This window comes from Pteropus medius, unplaced genomic scaffold, assembly GCF_902729225.1.
Source record: "Pteropus medius unplaced genomic scaffold, Ma_sr-lr_union100, whole genome shotgun sequence".
Classification (NCBI taxonomy): domain Eukaryota; kingdom Metazoa; phylum Chordata; class Mammalia; order Chiroptera; family Pteropodidae; genus Pteropus; species Pteropus medius.
In genome coordinates this window covers 7,739,816-7,760,015 of record NW_024342474.1, presented here as the reverse complement: position 1 = coordinate 7,760,015, position 20,200 = coordinate 7,739,816, and the positions used below count along the sequence as shown (strand labels likewise).

Genomic DNA, 20,200 nt, shown 5'->3' with positions numbered 1-20,200 from the left:
TCACTCGATGTTTCCATTTGCCTGATTTTAATATATATCTATAGGTAGGTAGGTAGATAGGTAGGTAGGTACATAGATAGATAGATAGATAGATAGATAGATAGATAGATAGATGATTAACAGATTTATTTTTCTAAAATAGTTCAGATTAGGATCCAAAAGGATCAACTCATTGCTTTTGGTTGTAACATCTCTTAAAACTCCCCTTTCTCTTTTTTTGTTTCTGGCAGTTTATTTGATGAAGAAATCAGAAATAAGCTTCCATTTCTGTCATAATCTAAATACAGCATCACTTTTTTCTTCCCCCACCTCCCCACCCCATTGTGGTCACAAGTATGTGTCCTTCGTTAAGTTGCTGCCATTTTCTTGATTTGCATCTCCATCGCTATTTAAACTCACTGAGTGCCCTAGCAATTGCCTTCTAGTTATAGTGAGGCCTCAGGGACTAATTAAAATGTCTCCACATAAAGTAGCCTAAAACTGACTGTCCTAACCTGTTTACTTCATTGCTGGTGCTATTTTGTCATCTTTCTGATTCAAGGTGCAGAATTGTCCAAAGATAATAGAGGAACTCAGTCTGGTTGCCTGAAAAATGAGCTAATTAAAACCAGGTTCGCCCAGTGGCTGGGACTGCACCCTGATCAGCTCCCCATGGACCAGTGGTTGTTTTCATCTGTATTGAAATTTCAGCTGAAACTTCTCACAAGTGTCTGGGTTCTGGGCAGCTTCCCACAACACACATAAAGAGCTGATGGCCAAATCGAGAATGCCTGGGGCCCACTGACAAAGTATGCTCCTGCTTGCCCTAAGGGAGAACAATAAAGGGTCAGGGTCTTTCCAGTGGAATACGCACCCACACTGAATGGCCAGCAGAGTGCCCAGTGGTAACTGATTTAACTATGCCAGAATTTTCTAATCAAATGACTCACCGATGCTTTTATCCAGAATATAGTCGGTGGCACAGGCTGCAAAGTATATGTAACATATTCAATAATGCCATTTGTATATGTCAAAGCCAACTCTGAAGGGTGATGATACATCACAGTGTAGAAAAATTTAGACTGCATATTTTGAGTACCTGTATCCTGGTGCTTCTCTCAGCAGTTCCTTAGCAGATCGTCTTCAGCATGTTGACCACAGCTTATATAGAAACCTGGAAGGAGTTTGTGAACCATCAAACAGAGCTTTGAAGTCTTGATGTAGAGGATTCTCAGCTTTCATTATAAATTTGAGTCTAATATTTTTATACCCCAAGATGTTGATTTAGACATTGCAGCGCGTGGTAGCTGGTCTTTAATTCTCTGCATGAAGCAGATTAGGGGTAGAGCATGGAGGAAGTAGAGGCGAGGTGTATAGTCCAGAACTCCCAACCTATGGCCAGAAATGAAGTAAGCGCTGGTGGGAGAAGACGCAACGCTTACTACGTTACTCTGTAAACCTTTCATTTTACATTCATTGTAATTCTTCACTGCACACACAGGTAACTGAATGGTTAATTCGAATTTTTCTTTTCCTCCTGATTTTAGGGTTTCATATCATAAATGAACAGCTGTTCATTGGAGAAATGTGACTGTGTTAGTGCATTGCCATGATACAGTCTGACTGTAAAAGCTGACTGTTTTGTTAAAGTAGCTACTAGACCATTTCTTTGCATTCTTAGGTACAGAAATCGAACAGCTTCTTAACCATTCACAGCTCCCAGGCCCCAAGAATAAAACAAGAAACACTTAAAAACTTTAAGCGAGTCATAAACAAATAAGACCCTCTGAATTCTGAGACTTCATATTTGCAACCCTAACACAGTCCAAAAAACCTACCCATGTTGAAGACATCCCATGACATCTTTCAGACCAATGCTTGAGCAGACCACATTCACAAATGTCTCCCTTCATACTAATGTTAAAGAGTGAAAATTAACATATGACATTTGGCGGCCTGGTATATACTACTGAAACATAGCCTACATGGCTTTTAATCTCAAGATGAGAGATAATCATTCAAACCTCTGTTTTAATATCCATGAATTCATCAACGGGATTCACATTTTAAGACAGTTGGTGGAATGATGTGTAAGGGATTCTAGATTTCCCAGCCAACCTCTCTAAACCCCCATTTAACCGTGTGGATGTTAAAGTTTGCTCCAACCTTTAGTAAAATCAACTTTTCAATATTGAAAGTTAGCTTGCTTGCTAAGGCTGAAAATAGGAATTACGTGGCCTGATCCCTTTGTCACTGCACGACTCTCTCCTCCCATATTGCCTCCTCAGCCATGTGTTCATCCCACAGGTATTTATGGCTCACTTACAAAATGTTGGGCAAGCCTGTGCGAGGCATGGATACAGTCTAAAGAGCCTGCAGTGCCAGCTGGGTGGATCACTCACAGGTTTAAAACATAAGTCATCAGGCAGTGAACGGCCTATCTCCCTAATTAGAATGTAACATCCTGCTAAAGTAATGCTACTTCCCAAAATAATTATTTTGAGACATAATGCTTTGATGATGAAGTTTTGCATTTCTTATTTTTTGTCTGAACACATGTGTCTTATTACTTTGCTTTTTCTGAAGTAACCAGTTATGACTCCTTGGCATTTATTGCAGATGAGCAAGAAAGTTCCGGAGCGATTATTTACACCGTGGAGCTTAAGCGCTATGGGGGGCCCCTTGGCATCACGATTTCAGGAACCGAAGAGCCATTTGATCCTATAATCATTTCAAGCCTCACTAAAGGGGGATTAGCTGAAAGGTAAAATTTGAAGGAACTGCTACAATTACCTGTGTCTGATATGGGTTTCCTCTCTCACAGCCACATAAAAACACACTCCCCTCTCATGCTTGGTTATCTCTTGACTTTTTCAAATCTGCACAAAAGATTGATTTTAGAGCTTGAGAACTCCCGGGCAGAGCTCTGACTTGACTTTGAGGGGCCTCTTACAGGCAGTGAAAGGTGTCATGGGCTTAGCGTTGATATTAGTCTCTAGAAATGTATAAACTGACCACAATTGACTGGAGGTAGATTTATATTGTGTCCATTCTGAGAGAGGGAGACTAAAGTTCAGGGAGGTTAAAAGGCTTGTCCAATTCAATTCAGCAAAAATTTACTGAGCCTCTATTACCTGACAGGTGCTGGCCTTAGCTGCCATGTTTTCGGAAGAGGATGACACAGTCTTTGTCTTCAAAGATTTCAGGAAACAAGTGTAGCATCTTAATAATATCTTGTAATTTGGAATGTCCACCTGTTCCTTTGGCAATTTGTTTTCCTTAGCACGCACTCCCAACCTCCCTCCCCACTCTCTCCTAAACTGCATTTCTTTCTGAGACATGTCGTAGGAATATTGAGACCTCATAACTAGATGTATCCTCAAGTAACCTGGCTTAGGAATGCACACGCATCATTCATGCTAACACTTTAAGACAGTGGTTTGCAAAATAGAGACGTTGCATTGCAGATTTTTGGAGCTGCAAGATACCATAGAAATCAGCTCATCTAACATCTTCATCTGTAAAACAAGGGCACTGAACTGCTCAAAGGGGTTAGTTACCCTATTGGAATTTTGTATTCGGATATTAACAGAGACACCTGTGATATGGTTTCTTCAGGCTCCCTCCTGTTCTAAATATCTCTGTTGGAGAGAAAAGAAGAAAAGATTAATGTTTATCTGATTTAGCAAGCTACTGGCCAAGTGTTATATGGCTTACAAGATAGATCTTTCATAAACCAGAGATTTTTCATGAAAGAATGAGATGTTTTTGTTTTTGTTTTTGTTTTTTCAGGAAAAAAAAATTCTTTGAGACTAGATGCATTAGTGGACTTGTTAAGCATCCCCTTATAACCTATATGACCCGGTGTCCTTCTGTCACCCTGGTTGCTGTGCCCAGCACAGCTGCCTGCTGCCCCAGAAGCAAGCTGCAATCAGAACACTCAGTCATGAGCAGCCCTGTGAGTTGTGCTAATTCCTTCACTCACTGTAGTGAAAGTGAGCAGTACAACAGGAGGCTAGCACATGGACTCTCCACTCTACAGCCTTCAGCTCGGGAGGACAGATATGAATTTTTACACCATCCATGAATCCACCTACTATGAGTCTACTCCACCTAGCGCTTTCAAACAAAGATAGAGATGCTGAACATCCAAATTATAAATTCTAATCTGCTAGCTCAGAATTGGGTGAGGATGGGAAAAGAAGGGGAAAGACCAAAGTTTTATTAATTTATTGATCAACAAATTAATTTTCTTTTTCTACGTTTCGAATAGCATGCAAGGCCCTTTACATATGTCTTCCCATTTAATCTACAGAGCTTTCCTGTGAGATGATTGTAATGATAAGGAAATTGACACCCAGAGAGGTTAGAACAAGGTACCGAGGTCCCACAGCTGGTAGGTGGCAGAGTTGCATTCAAACATAGCACACAGTCATGTGCCACATAGTGATGTTTCGGTCAAAGATGGACCACCTATGCAACAGTGGTCCCATAAGACTATGACAGAGCTGAAAATTTTCTATTACCTAGTGACATTGTAGCCAGTTGTATAAAAATATAGCATATTTATATACAGTACATAATACCTGATAATAATTAATGACTGTTACTGGTTTATGTATTTACTATACATTGTATCATTAGAGTGTACTCTTTCTACTTATATAAATATGTTATAAAATGGTATGCCATGTTACATTGTCAGCAGCCTCATACATCTGGTGTTTACTGAGTCTCTTGATTGCATCGTTTTCTCTTGTATTTAATTTAATCTTGTATTATTTTATACTTCAGCATGCTGTAAAGCCTTATAACCAGGAGTAATAGGCTATATCATATAGCCTAGGTAGGCGTACTAGTAGGCTGTACTATCTAGGTTTGTGTAAGTGTGCTCTATGATGTTTGCAGACAACGAAATCATCTAATGACAAATTTCTCAGAACATATTCCAGTGGTTAAGTGGTGCATGACTATAATTGATTCCCGAGATCAGCCTTTTTCAATCCTTGGAATCACCAGCAAGGGGCTCTGCCACACCAGGGTCTGGCATATGTCCCCATCTCTCTGAGCTTCACTTCCGGCGAGCTGGAACAATGATTACATTCAGTATTTTCAATTTGTAGGAAGAAGGAATGCCCCATGCTAAACATCACTACTCTTATTGCCCAACATTGTTCGTTTCCTTGGGATTTTTAAGAGGGATACCAAATGACTCCGCTTTCTTGGAATTTAAAAAGCGCACAAGTCCATTTTAAATACTAATTAAAACAATTTTTCTAATTTTATTTGAAACTAAAAAGTAATTCACAGCAGATGCAGTTATCTTGTAACATTGCCCAGGAGAAAGCTAGAAGTGACTTCTAGAGACCCTTGCCAAGTCTTTATTATTATGAATATGTAAAGTCTGTCGGAGAATTTACATTCAGTGGCATGCAGGGATTATTTCTGCTTTTCCTATTGCTATTTGGTGTTTCAGAACTGGCGCAATCCACATAGGAGACCGAATCCTCGCCATCAACAGCAGCAGCTTGAAAGGGAAGCCTCTGAGTGAAGCCATCCATTTGCTACAGATGGCGGGAGAGACTGTCACCTTGAAAATTAAGAAACAGACAGATGGTGAGTGGGTCGAGAGCCACAATTAAGGATTTCCAGTGTGTTTCCTTCCCCAAAAGGATGTGCAAATGTCTATGTGTGTATTTCTAGGAAAATGACTCTTTCGCCAGAGAATGTTTGATATTTTTTTATTTAAATTTACTCCGATACTTAAATTCTGTTCCTGTCTTTAAAGCCCAGTCGGCATCAAGTCCCAAGAAATTCCCCATTTCCAGCCACCTGAGCGACCTGGGAGAGACAGAGGAGGACTCCTCTCCAGCTCAGAAGCCAGGCAAACTCGCCGACATGTACCCCTCTACTGTGCCCAGTGTAGACAGTGCTGTGGACTCGTGGGATGGCTCTGGAATCGATGCCAGCTATGGGAATCAAGGTATGTCCTAGCCCTAGGGAAGAGAGGATTTGTCATTGTCGAAGCCCATGTTTCTCAAAGATCCACTCTATGATCCCTGAAAAGAATATTTTTATTTCACTTATGTACACGTCAATGTAACCGTATAGAATACATTGACTATAGTGGCCTTGCATTTCCTCCTTTTTAATGCTGATAAGTCATGAACATTTATCAAACACTAGCAGACCCCCATCAGACCTACTGGTGTCCAAGTGTTCAATCCAGCATAGATTAATATGAGGCTAGCCATACAATAAAGTGGTTCACTGAAGACAGGCGCCATTGTCTTACCTTTTTAGCAACCTTTCCACTAAGATGGATTGGGGAATGCTAACGATGTGCATAAGAGAATGATTTGTGAGCCCATTTATTCCTGCCTCCTCCTGACTTTTAATAGAAACCTGTAGGGGTTTCCCTGAATACTCATTATTAGAGAGTTGTAATCACATTACATGAAAGTATTTTGGTAGATTTTTCTTCCCAGACATCATCTTCATGTAAGGAAGTATAACCTACATTAAAAGTTAAACCTCATTAACAGAATATAAACACAGAATGTGTTAGACCGAATATAGAGTATAAACTAAAAGTTCTTTAAAAAATCTGTTTCCTTCTCAATGCTACACAGCATCAAAAGAGAAGTATATCAAAAAAATCTCTGTATTTCTTGTTATCTGAACCTTATTTTCTCACTATTGCCTTGTATAAATTCTAGTTTCCAAATCTCTTTTGCCCTAGATGTAAGTCAATTAGAGAATAAAATACAGAAACAGTTGGGAGAACACACGTTTGGGTGTGAGGATTGCTTCGCAACTTAGTTGACTACTTTCTGGGAGAGTCTGTGTGTCCAGTTTGCTCTCTTCCCGATTTCCCCGTCTTTTTTCTCTCAGCTTGCCTTTGCCTGTGTTAAATCCCCCGAAGAGTGGAGAAAAAAGGAGAAATATTTCAAAGCTGTCAAGTCATTACTTGTTAGAGATGATATTGGAGTTTAGTGGAGAAAATATTTTGAACACCCAAAATAGAATTGGAATTTTACTTATGTGACAATTTTTCCAAGTCATAAGACCTTGTGGCAAGTTAGCTATGCCACCAAATAACAAATATTATCATTGCCTGAGAGTTGGTTGGGCCACCAGAGGTCACTGTGGATAAAGAACATAGATCAAATTTTATCAACGTAGTCTCTGATGTTTATTTATTAATGTGCTCGCTTATTTATTGTTTATTAATGTGGAGACTTTTTTTGATATACAGATTTTTGTGAAGATGCTATTAATCTTACTGAAACCTTCCCCATCAGGTGGCATGTGAGAACTTAGCTACTCCATCCCTTTGCACCATAGAATCAGGACCACAATCAGCATACTAAATAGTGAAAAAATGAAGAATCATTTATTATTTAGGAAGCATTTTGAAAATTTGAAGACCTAGATAGGGAATAGTGGTCATAACATTAAATTTGGCATTTATAAGTTAGAAATCTTTATGAGGTTGAAGGGAGATTAAAGTAGAGAAAATGGCAATCAATCGAAGTCTCCCAAGGTGATGAGGAAAGAATACCAGTACCATATATTTGTAAAACACTTCCATGTCTACAAAGCACTTTCACAAAACTAATCTCAAGTGATCGTCTTAATGAACATGTCTGTCAAAAGGCTGGTTGATCACAGGATTTCCATGTTGAGAGAATTTAGAAGTCAGCTAGTCTGACATCCAGTGCAGCCCTTGATGCCATGTCCAGCCTCACTGCACGCAGTCACGCTGCGTGGGCTGGAGTGCCTGCAGTGACAGGTTGCTCCCTGACTGCTGAGGCAGCTCTTCCATCGCCATGAATGTAGTTCTGGCAGCTCAAAGTCCTCACTCGTATTGAGCAGAAATCCATCTGCCTGAAGCTTCTGCCTGTTAGTGCCAGGTCTACACCCTCAAGGTTGAACTACTAAAGTCTCTTCCATTTGACAGTCCTTCAGATCCTCAAACAGCTGTCATGTCTCTTTTGAGTCTTTCCTTCTCTAAGCAAAATAGCCCCAGTTGCTTTAACTGTTCTTCGCATAACTTACTTTTGAATATCTTTATCATCCTTGGGGGCCTCTCTTCTGAATATGTTCAAATTTAACTCTGCTTATTAAAGTGTACTCATAAAGGAAAGTCATACAAGAGCCTGACAGCCCAGAGCAGTTCAAGCCTGTCACCTTCATCATTGAAGATTGTAGAACCTATCGATGCAGCCTATCTCAACATAATTATTTTGATGGTCACATCCTGTCTGTCATGCATTGTGAGCTTATTGTTTACCAAGATCTCAAAGTCTGGTTTAATTCCTTTACTTGTAATATTGAGTTAAACCAGATTGCTCCAGATTGTGCTTGTGAAGTTGACTTTTTAAAAGCCAGGTGTAGAACCATCCTTTTTTCCTATTAACTATCACGTCGTGAAATGTAGATTCTCTCTCCAACCTGTCCCTCCAGCCTCTCAGCAGATGCACTACCATTTCCCAAGCAGACTTTGCACATTCTCACTGCACCTTTAAGTCTTGAATAGTTGCCCCATTCCTATGGGGATATTGCACCTCCTTGAGCCAAGAATTGATGTCTCTGCAGCCATATTTCTTATTGTTCTCTGCTTCTTGTCGAAAAATGTCAAGCTTTCCCCATTTACTCATTCATTCAGCAAATATGTAATGGCTGGCATAATATAAGGCCAGTATACACTGGACATACCATGTTGGAAAAGAAACATCAAACTTATTCTCATGGAAGAGGTTACCCAGCTGAAGAGCCAGGCAATTAACCTCTGGTGTGAAGTGTTACTTAATCAGTGAAAAGGGGAAATGGATGAAGTGATCAAAGCTGGTAGAGAAAGAAGGCATGTGCTCAGAGAAGTCTCACAACGGGATGACTCTCAATTTTACTGTGTAGCTCTAGGGTGCAAACTTCTAGTCTGCCTCTGGGTCAACTTCTTTCAGTTTCCATTCTCTATATGTATGCCCGTCTGCCTTGTCAAAATCGTATGCTTTTGGCCCCCGTATCTTATTTATTCTGCCTTCTAACTCTAAGAAAAAACTTTGATTGCTTTCCTTGGCTTTAGCTAAGGTCAATCAATGTAAGAGGAGACTTACAAATTGGTGGTACCTGGACTCGGTCATTCTCATGGACAGTGAGCATTTTGTGATGTCTGCAATTCTTGACTCTCAATTCAAGTAGCTATGTTTCGTCTTGTCCTATCACAATTTTTAGGTATTTCTCTCTTTTGAGCTCATTTTTTCAGCTTTATTGAGGTATAATTGACGAATAAAGTTGTATATATTTAAAGTGTGTAATGCGATGATTTGATATACATACATATTGTGAAATGATTATTGCCATTGAGTTAATTGACACATCTGTCACCTCACATAGTTACCATTTATGTGTATGTGTGTATGTAAGACGAGATTTGCTTTCTAAGCAAAGGTCAATACAATACAGTATTATTAACTATAGTCGCCATGCTGTACGTTAGATCCCTAGAACTTATTCATCTATGAAAGTTTGTACCTTTAGACCAACATCTCTTTATTTCTCCCATTCCCTAGTCCCTGATAACCACATTCTACTCTCTGTTCCTATGAGTTTGCCTTTGTTTTTTGGTTCCATATGTAAGTGAGCTCATGTAGTCTTTGTCTTCCTCTCTCTGGCTTATTTCACTTAGTATATTGTCTTCTGGGTTCATCCCTGTTGTTGTAAATGACAGGATTTCCTTATTTATGGCTAAATAATTTTCCATCATATATGTGTGTGTGTGTGTGTGTGTGTGTGTGTATACAGGTATATGTATCACATTTTTATCCATTCACCTGTCAACACGTAGGTTGTTTCCATATCTTGGCTATTATAAATAATACTGCAATGGCAATAAAGATATCTCTTGGAGATACCAATTTTCCTTTGGATGGAAACCCAGTAGGGTTGCTGGATCTTTTCTGAGGTCATTTCGATCAATTGTATTCTCTCAAGGAAAAAAAAAAATCTATTTTATCCGGGTTTTCAAATGTATTTGCATATAATTAAGCTCTTATTTGAATTTTTGTTTTCTAGGTTTCTATAATTATATCCCCAATATTGTTCCTTATTTGTGTATTTGTGTTTTTATTCTCTTTTCCCGTGATTATTGGTACTGGTTTATTTTTATTTAGTATTTTTCCCCCAACAAACTGACTTTTGCATTTATTTTTTAGTTCCACTCTGGTTTTTAAAAATAAGTTTTTGCTTTTAATTTAATTAACTTTATTTTGTTGTCCTTCGCTGTCATTCTGTTTATGACTTGAATTGCATGCATGACTCATTTGTTCCCATGCTTCCTTGTAGTTCTCATAAAGATGATGGTAACTGACAAAAGACACCAACACATACAGAGTCCAACTGTCCTTTCACGTAGCTGAGGAACACAACATAGTACATACAGAGAGTAGCACAGAGCAAGAGACTTAGCAGTATTCTTCCCCTTAGGAAGGTTTTTTCCCTCTGCCATTTCTTTTCTGATCTCTACAAGCTTATATTTCACCTCCTTCTATTGTTTTGCCTTCACCAATTTTCCTTGAGTTCTCACATCTCTGCTTTGAGCTCTTATTTTATAGAGATGATGGTTTCAGTTTGTATTTTTTAAATTTCGAGATGATATATTTGATTATATTTATTATTTGTTCCATGGCAGCCTTTTTCTCATGAGTAGCCTTCATCTGCTATTGCTTTGTTTTTGTTTCTTCTCTCTCTCTCTTTTTTTAATTAACGTGGTATACATTTTCTGCCAGTCCCTTTTAAATTATTGCTTATCTTTGCATGAGATGACATTTTTCTGAATTGGAAGTTTGCAAGAGGTTCTGAGACATGAGAGCCCAAGTTGTGTTCCAGGCTAGCAAAACTTACTCTGTTCACAGTAGCTGTGAACAGCCAGCAGATATTAGCAGTTACAGGCTACCAACAATGCAGGATTCCTTTCTGTCAGCCTGCCTGCTGTCTGCAGCACATCTGTAGGTGTCATCTTTCAGCCCATCTCCCTAGATTTCCCCTAGTGCCAAACCGGGTTCAGGGCACTTCCTGCCTCCAGCCGCTGCAATCCATTCTAGTATTCCAAACAAAGCATTGTTGTGTTGCCTCATGCCATGGCCCCTGCTTTGGAGGACTGGGCCCTTTGAAATCTCTGGCTATACGTGTCTCCTCTTGGCTTCTTACCAGCACCCCCCACTTCGCTTGACTTTCACAGAATTTGGTAACTTTCCTTATGTATAATGGTTTGAAATTCTAGTTTTGCCAAACTTGAAGTTTATGTTCTATTATGTTTCATCCCTTTTTGTTTTGAAGTGTTTTCTGAGAGAAGATAGAACTATTCTGCCATTTTAAAACCACAGACTTATCTAAACACCTTGAATATTTCTTGGCAAGAACAATTACAAATAGTTACACAAACGTAAGACTTGATTTTCTAATTCTTAATGAAATTGAGTCTTTAGGAAAGAAATTTGACAGGGAATTATCTGGTTTGCTTTTCTAGACTGAAAGTAGCTTTCAAAAATTGTGGCAGGAGCTACAGTTCCAAAATTGTAGAGTTGAAGGTTGAATTCCAAAAAGTCTGATTTCAGACTTTATGAATATGAGCCAACATTGTTTAGTTCACTTTTCTAAATTCATGCTGAGTGTGAATTAAGAGCTACAAGTGGAAGATATTAATCTGTACAATATTATAGTACCAGAAAAACCAAATAGTACAATATTAAAATATCAGAATTTTAGAAATATCTGCAGTATAGTGACCCTAAAAGTAAAAATAATTATACCAAGAGTCTATCAACTTTTAGAAATACGTACAGTTGTGAGGACCTATTTTTCATTATGCAAATGAATAAAACTTAACATTGCTCTCAGTGAAAGGAATCTAGAATCTTATACCTTGTATTAGTTAACGTGGGCTGCTATGACAGAATACCACAGACTGGATGGATTAAACAACAAAAATTCATTTCCTCATTGTTTAGGAAGCTAGAAGTCCAAGATCAAGACGTTGGCAGGTTTGGTTTCTCCTGAGGCCTAAATATCTCTCTTGCCTTCTTGCCGTGTCCTCGCATGGCCTTTTCTCTGTGTGTACACAGCCCTGGTGCCTCGTGTTTGTGTGTATCCACATTTCTTCTTATAAGGACACTGATCAGATTGGACTACGGTCCCACCCTTATGACCTCATTTAACTTAATTACCTCCTTAAAGGCCCTGTCTCCAAATACAGTCATATTGGAAGTTAGAGCATCAACATATGAAATTTGGAGGAGATCTAATTCAGTCTATAACATACCAACATTATGATACAAAGTGTAAGATCAGATATTAAAACCTAGATGGGAGGGAAGGAGGAAAGGAGGGAAGGAAGGAAAAGCAAGAAAGAAAAGAGAAAGAAAGGAGAAAAGGAGAGAAAAGAAAGAGGAGAGAAGAAAAAGGTTTTCAGTTCTAAATAAAAAGAATAACTATTTAGGAAATAAAACTTAATTTAATTTAAAAACTACTTGTCTTTTAATTTGTTTCTTTTATCAATTTTGAATTTAGAATCTAGTTTCCAACGTCAGACCTCCAGTTTAATTTTCTGTGCTTATACCACCATTCAGTAAAAACAAAATCTGAATTTCTGGCAATTGATTTTTCTCGCACCTGGGCTGCCTCATTTATTCCTTTTCTTCTATGGCTTTAAGCTTGATTCCTGGTGTAAAGGGATATTCCTTAGGTCCTATTAACTTCTCAGCTATGGCAACCAGCTTGCCTTTCCCAGAACTTAATTTCCACCATATATTTCCTATTTTAAATCAATAGTATCATCCACCTGCATCATTTAGGAGCTGAATTCCCCTACATATAAAAGAAAATCCAAATGAGGGTGTTTAAACAAGGTAGAGGGGTATTTTTTCTCCTGCTGTAGTAAAGAGCCTGGAGGAGACAGGTGGCCCCATGGTGTCATCAGGCCCCAGGCATCTTCCTCCTTCCTAATAACTTAAGGTCTCTTATGTCTCACTCATCTTCTTATTTTGAGTATCTTACTACTCCACATTATCAATGATCTTGAGAAACTAAATCTAATTTTGCCACTCCCTTTAAGAAAAACTCTCTTGATGGTTCTCTCTTGTTAAAAGATAAAGTCAGAGGTCCTGAGTTTAAAACGCAGGGTTCTTTGTAATCTCATCATTAATGACTTTATCAATCTCTTCTAAAACTTCATTGCAATACCTTTTATTCCACACATCTTGAACTTCTCACTGCTCTCTAAACAAGCTTTGGTCCTTGGTAGCAGTAGGTATTTTGATTTATCCATCTTTTCCTTTATCAGTTCTGAAGCAGTTGAAAACTAAAAATTGCAGTAAGCTATGGATTAAAATATCAACATTTTTTTTATTTGATTTGGCGCGGGGGGCGCTAGGAAAGCCAGATCATGTACAGCCAGAATCAAGATCGTTACTTCCCTACCCCCAACCGAAGTCTAGATATTGAGACATAAATGAGAGAGAAGTCAAATCTACAAAGTAAACTGTAATCCAGCATATCAGTTGAATTTGGTATAGCTGACTAGAACTTAAAATCCTAATATTAGTGTTTTAAATCATAAAGAAGTAGGCATTTCAGAGCTGGTATAAAACTCCACAGCATCATAAGGGACCCATGCTCTTAAATATTTATTCTCTACTATGCTTATCTCTTGGCTTCCATCCTTAGGGTTTGGTCCAAGAGCATATCACATGGTCTAAAATAGTTACTGTGGCTCCAGATATTTCATCTACATTCCAGGCAGCAAAAAAGAGAGTTGTAAGGTGCCTTCCAAAAGTTTCATTTACAGACCATTGACCAGAATTTTTCTTATTTTTTAAATTTATTTATTTAAATTAGTTTCGAGTATACAGTACATTGCTTAGACATCTATATAGTTCATAAAATAGTCCCCTCAATTGCTCCCTCCCTCCCCTGACCCTCCACCTAGCCATCATATTAATGCTAACTCTGCCATGCTCCCCATCCCAGTGACCATCTATCAACTACTAATTTGTACTTCTTTAACCCTTCACCCCATTCCCCCAGCCCCCCAAGCCTCCCTCCCCTCTGTCTAACACCAAATTGTCCACTATATTTGTGAGTCTGTTTTTGATTCGTTTGTTCTTTTTGTTCCTTAAATTCTGCATATAAGTGAAATCAGATGGTATTTATCTTTCTCTGTCTGACTTATTTCACTCAGCATAAGACCAGAATTTTTTTATATAGTTAACACTTAACTTCAAGAAAGGCTAGGAGATTTTGTCTTATCCTGAGGAGTAATATGTCCACCCCCCAAACTGGTATATACTAAGGATAAGGAGGAAAAACTGGATGTTTTGGTAAGCCACAGCTAACTTTGCACAATGTTGGTCTCCCCACTGCAAGAGAGCCACATGAGTGGGACCCAGCTTTACTTGTCACACCGTGCAGCAACAGTGGGACAGAATGAATCCAGAGAAAGCCAAGAAGGGGCCACCTGTGTTCTTTTCCCAAAACTCAACAATTAGGTCAATCACTGTTCCTCCTATGGGGAGGAATAAATAGTACAGGTAGTACAAGGGACCAGCATATTCCTGGAGTGCTGCTCCCTTGAGAGTGAAGCAGAAACCCACTGATGGCACATGACGACGGGGAGCGAGTTTCACTCTAAAGGCGCCTTCACAGCTCCCCCTGCTGGGCCTGCACCGTCTTACCCAATACCTGTACAAGTAAAGGCCAGCTTATCCTCTGACTCCAAGCTTACATGTCACCCCTCCTTTGGCACCTTTCACAACCCGCATTCTGACCCCCAACAGGTGTCTTGTTTTTCCATGTCAGTGTGTACAGACTAAAAGGATAGCACTTCTCTCATGCTATCAGAACTCTCACTTTCTATGACTGTCTTCTTCCCTTTATCCCATACATGTATTAAACCATGCAAGTTTTTAAGAACAGGAATATAATTTTATTATCTTTGTATTTCAGCATCTCATATAGTACAGAGGCACTCGAATGTTTACTGAATTAATAATGCTGAGGCTTTCCTCTTTCCCTACTATACCTATTTTATAAATAGGAAACTAAGATCTTGAGAGACACAGTATGTCCCCTTCACTCCCCTTCGGAAGAGACTCGTGTGTGTTCCCTTAATTCACCATTTTTGACAGAAAACTGCACATTCATCACACCAGACTTCTTCCCGAATGGCTAGCCACACTCCTGCAGTTATCCAGGAAAGAAAATGTGATATTGAATTGTAAATATTTCCTCTGCTCCAAAGACTTCTAATCCTTGGTTTCCTAAAGCAGAAGATTCATAGAATATTTCCATCCTGTAGCTGTGAGCATTCCCCTGCGTTCTTGAGATCAAATCCTTTTGATCAGAGCATAATCCTTGATACTCCTGCTTTCTCTGGGCTGTAAATAATTTCAAGGCTATAATTTCAAGATCCGATAATGCTATAAGATCTAACAAGTGGAGGGAATGAGAATGAGGAAGACAAAGTAGCGGTGCCATGGAGACAGTCATCTTACATGTTCCAGTCATTTAATTGTATGTGAAAATGGGGGGCTATGCCTGTTTGCTATATTAAGTGTTTTTAAACACTATTAGAAATAAATGTTATATTGCAACCCAGTACACACATGTAAACACACACACACACACACACACACACACACAAACACACACAATGGGTCCAACCTGCAGAGGTGGATGGAGCTGTGTATGGTGGTTACACACAAACAATAGAGTCAAACCTGCAACACGGCCCTGCTCTCCCATTTGAAACCCTCAAAAGAATTTTGGAAAACTGCATACCCCATCACACATTTAAAGTTGTCATCTAAATTTTTTCTACCAATATTTAAATACTTGCAAAAACTAGAATTTCGTTTGTTGTCAATACGCTTTAAATAAATTTTTTTGTCAAAATATGAAGCCAAGAAGCTAGCTCAAATTTGTAGAAAACGTCCATTATGTAACCTAATTGCCAAAACTATTCCTCACTGTCTCTGCCTTAAAGCTAATCAGCCTTAACACCCTGTCAGAAAGGAAGTCAGTCTTCAGTTTGCAACTCAAATAAACATAATAAAGTGCCCACCTTCCAATACTTCTGAATTCGAATTCTGAGATGCAGAGAGGTAGGTGAGAGAGGGTGAGAGAGGGTAAAAGCCTTGCCATGAGTCTCTTCCTGGTTGAAATAAAGCCCTACTCCTCAAGAGACCTTCCCCCGGGAGCCAGGCTTTCCCAAACTATCCCTTGGTTTGGCACCTGGGAATTTTTTAATGTTTTTCAAATGTTGGACATGGATAAGAAATGTCATTCATTTGTAATGTGGCAGAAAATAATTGTGAAAGCAGAAGTGAGAGGGAGAACTGACAGATCTCAGACTCCTGGTACTTTCTCGGCCAGGTTGGTCTGGGGAAGATGTGCGTGTGGAACTTGAGGATCTGAAAACGCATTCTCCTAAATTTATGACTGGAAACCCCAGGAAAGTTCGCAGGTACCCCAAAGTACTCAAACCACTGTTCCAAGCCTTTAGGATCCTCATCTGTAAAATGAAAATAATAATAGGAGCTACCTTCAAAGAAAGGAAGAGTAAATAAGGCTTACAAATAAAGCACTTAATGAAGTTCCGCGTGCATAATAAGGACCCACTATGTGTTTGCTATTGTCGTTGTTCAACCCCTCTACATGCTAACAATGTCACTTCTCATTGAATTAAGTAATCCTTAGTTCCATCTCTAACATTTATGTCACCCAGCTCGCGTATCCGAGCTCTGTCCACACCCCTGCAACCAGCAGCGCCTTGGCCACTTCTGAGGCCTGGAACCCACATCTGATGGCAAATTCCACTCTCAAAAGAACACACTTGAGTAAGAAGCCCTCACACAGCTCGGAGGTGGACACAGGGCTGTCTGGGCAGGAAATTCAGGATTCTGACGTTCTGAAACTTGCTCTAAAAAGGGTTGGATACACGTCTACTGGGCACACACCCCCGGACCAATAGATTTCTTGCCTAGACAGAGCAGGACAGGAGCCATAGAAAGCACAGGCTCAGTGCACGGCTCCTCCTGCTTAGGTCTAAATGTCTTCCCTGGGGTTGTTGTTAAAATCGATTGGGATTATATGTGTAGATGAGTTTTGAATGTAAGACCAGTATTATCTCGATGGCTTTTACGATCCCAAATTCAGTTAAAGTCAGCCCCCTTGAACAAACTAATGGAAACCACAGGAAAAGACAAGTTACTAAACAAACATCATTTCGGCATTCTCGGAAACAGAATATAACGCCTTATTATTTGTTTCAGGCGCTGGCTTTCAGGCCTCGGGATACAACTTCAACACCTATGACTGGAGGAATTCAAAACAGAGAGGCAGCTTGTCCCCAGTTGCTAAGCCTCGAAGCCAGACTTACCCAGATGTGGGGCTGAGCAGTGAAGACTGGGACCGGTCCACAGTCAGTGGGTAAGTTTCTAATCAACTGTGGCCCCGCTCCAATGGGTAAGCTGTCTTTTGGGCCAGATCTAAACTTGTGTGTCTAGTAGCACATATCGCTCCCATTGGCTTCTTGAAGCTGCTGTAATCACCCACACTGGCTGCATGGCAGGATTCCGAAACTCGTGCCTGCCCAGCGGGAGCCTGGGCACCACCACACAGATTGGAAAGGGCTAAGTGTCCCCTAATGGAAACAACAGTAGCATACGGAGAATATCCGCATCTAAAAACTGTGTCCTCACTCTTTGGCTAGTGCCCTCTCCTTTCATTTGAAAGGTAGTTTCACACCAATTTACATAAAAAAGTAAAATAAAAGATACGTCTAGGCTACGTATTTTTAACTAAGAGATCTATTTCAGCATTTTGTTCCTTAAAATATTTCAAGGAAATTTATAAAAAGCAATAGCACTTAATTGATCTATACTGATGTTTATAATAGGACGAAGAAAATACATTTTTTCTCTCTTAGGGAAAAGTTTGATTTCTCTTGCCCCCTGGTAGCTGAAAGGTATTCCCGCACAAACGCCACGTTGATGCCGCTCATTCAGCAGTAGCCGCTAGTACTCTGAAATTCAATTTTCCTAAGACCATCGTCCTTCCCTTGATTCTTCAACACACTTCACTTTTCCAAAAGCATCCTTACATTGGAGCCGGCCTTACTTGGAGACCACAGTTGGAAGAAAACCAGATCCAAAACGAATCTCTATTTTTTGTGTGAGATGAAGGAGATTCTGGATAAAGAAAAAAAAATTATTCTTAACCAAGACCGTGCTTTTTGGTGACAGTTTTACAGGAGCTCCTGACAGTACAGAAGTCGAGCAAGAGGAGAACTTCTGGTCGCAAGCGCTGGAGGATTTAGAGACCTGTGGACAATCAGGGATTTTGCGAGAACTTGAGGTAGCTTCAGACTTGCTATTTACTTTGATTGTTTCTACATTCATTTTTTTTTTTTTTTTTTGTCCTTTTGAGTTTGCATTTATCACACCAGTTCATTTAAAAGCTTTAACCCCTTTCCACAGGAGAAAGCTGACAGGCGTGTGTCTTTGAGAAACATGACTCTCTTGGTAGCTACCCTTTATGTTTATATTTTTGCTTGTGAAGCTGCCTCCCCTGCCCCCTTGCCTTCTGGACAGCAATTTAATTTGATTCAATGCAGTTGAAAGTATTTATTTCCCCATTTTCACCCCACCCCGAGCTGACTGACTTGTGGCTTTTGCCATTGCTCCCTGCTAACCCTGACTGTACCTGTTTGCCACCAAATCGCTAAGGAGCCAGCTAAGTCCCACAACAGTGGTGCATCTCATTCCCTTAGTTGCTTTAGAAAGGTTCCTTTGGCATGTTTTCATTTGTACCTGGTATAGAAATTAATTTGATCGTGAAGAGGAACATAAGAGGAAATTTTACTTTGTTTCGCTTTGCTCTTTAAAATAGATGACAATGCAGCTGGTGCAAAAGGCCAGTCTGTGGGTTAAACAGCCAAAATGTTACACATTACTTTGCTGTTAATTTCAGATCCTGATTCCATATTACCTAAGTGTGTACTTGAAGAGTCACTGTGAGATGGAGTGTGATAGCTGAACTCCTAGTGAGTTCTTTAATCAGAGCCATGAATTTGCTGACAGTGTTCACTCTTTGGTCTGGGAAGTCCTGGACTGTTTCCTTTTATGTTCTTTTAAATTTTCTGAGCTGTAAAAAATAAAGTGGCACAAGTCTCATTTTTATTTTGATGTCATATGAGGTCCCCAAGTCACCTTAAGGAATGTGAATGGCATAACTGGGTGGAACTCTTGCAATTCTAAAATGATTACTCATCTTTATATTATGTTGCTTCTCAATTGCATGTGTGGATATTTTGTGTGATTCTGATGTTTGTGACTCTGCAAAGAGAATAATAAAGAAAAATATTAGTTTGAATTCGTAAACATCATAGTATTACCTGGCATGAATTTCAGCTTCAGAGCACAGGTAAAGGACCTGGAGATGGATAATCTTATAAAACTTGAATAAATTAAGATGGCAGCAATCGATTCCTTTTTACGCAACTTTAAAAAAAGTGTAGAATACTTAAGTATCGGCTAGCTTATTTAAACTTTTACCACTTCCTGTATGTACAATGTCCAGCAAAAGGGAACCAAACTGAAGAATGAGCTCAGTTCACAAATCTTGAGCATACTTTTGCTTTTGAAAGCATATATGGCTGATATGCCTTTTCACTTCATATTTTGATACTTGTCTTTTGAAGAAGCGGCTATTCTTCTAATAGCTTCTTTTATATTATGTAAAACGAAAATGATGTAAAAAGTAGTACAGCAACGTTGTGTTTTCACCCAGAAATTGAGTTGTCTAATGAAAATAACATCCGTCAGCATAAAAGTTATGTTGCAACATTCTATAAATCTTTTCTAACGTAGCTTCAAACACGTGTGGCCCTTGAACTTATAAATCCAGAAAGGAAATGGGTTGAATTTGTAAGCCAAAGAAAAATTAAAGTCCTCAAGTAAGAATGATTGGCAAATCTATAGAGTCTTATTTACGCTTTCATCACAAAGAATGTTATTTATTAGTTTAAATGAATTCTGATTCCTTGATTGCAAATGCTACTATGCAAAAGATATTATTTGAGCTATGTTCCTGCATATGAAATTTACATCCAGTACTCAAAGTTAAAGTGTACTATTACTGTAATAAATGTAGAAGATTAGCT

At 39.2% G+C, this 20,200-nt stretch overlaps 1 protein-coding gene across 10 annotated transcripts in view; it reads left to right on the top strand.

Annotated features, from left to right (window-relative positions):
• GRIP1 (glutamate receptor interacting protein 1) overlaps window positions 1–20,200 on the top strand; it is a 587,313-nt gene that overhangs the window by 543,643 nt on the left and 23,470 nt on the right. For 8 of the 10 annotated variants that reach the window (XM_039865941.1, XM_039865938.1, XM_039865939.1 and 5 more), the window contains 5 exons: window positions 2,599–2,743; window positions 5,456–5,595; window positions 5,768–5,962; window positions 17,310–17,466; window positions 18,282–18,393. In XM_039865941.1, coding sequence (XP_039721875.1) covers window positions 2,599–2,743; window positions 5,456–5,595; window positions 5,768–5,962; window positions 17,310–17,466; window positions 18,282–18,393 — 749 coding nt within the window. Of the gene's footprint in view, window positions 1–2,598; window positions 2,744–5,455; window positions 5,596–5,767; window positions 5,963–17,309; window positions 17,467–18,281; window positions 18,394–18,515; window positions 19,184–20,200 lie in introns of those variants that run through there. The other 2 variants (XM_039865944.1, XM_039865943.1) reach the window with 2 other exon arrangements.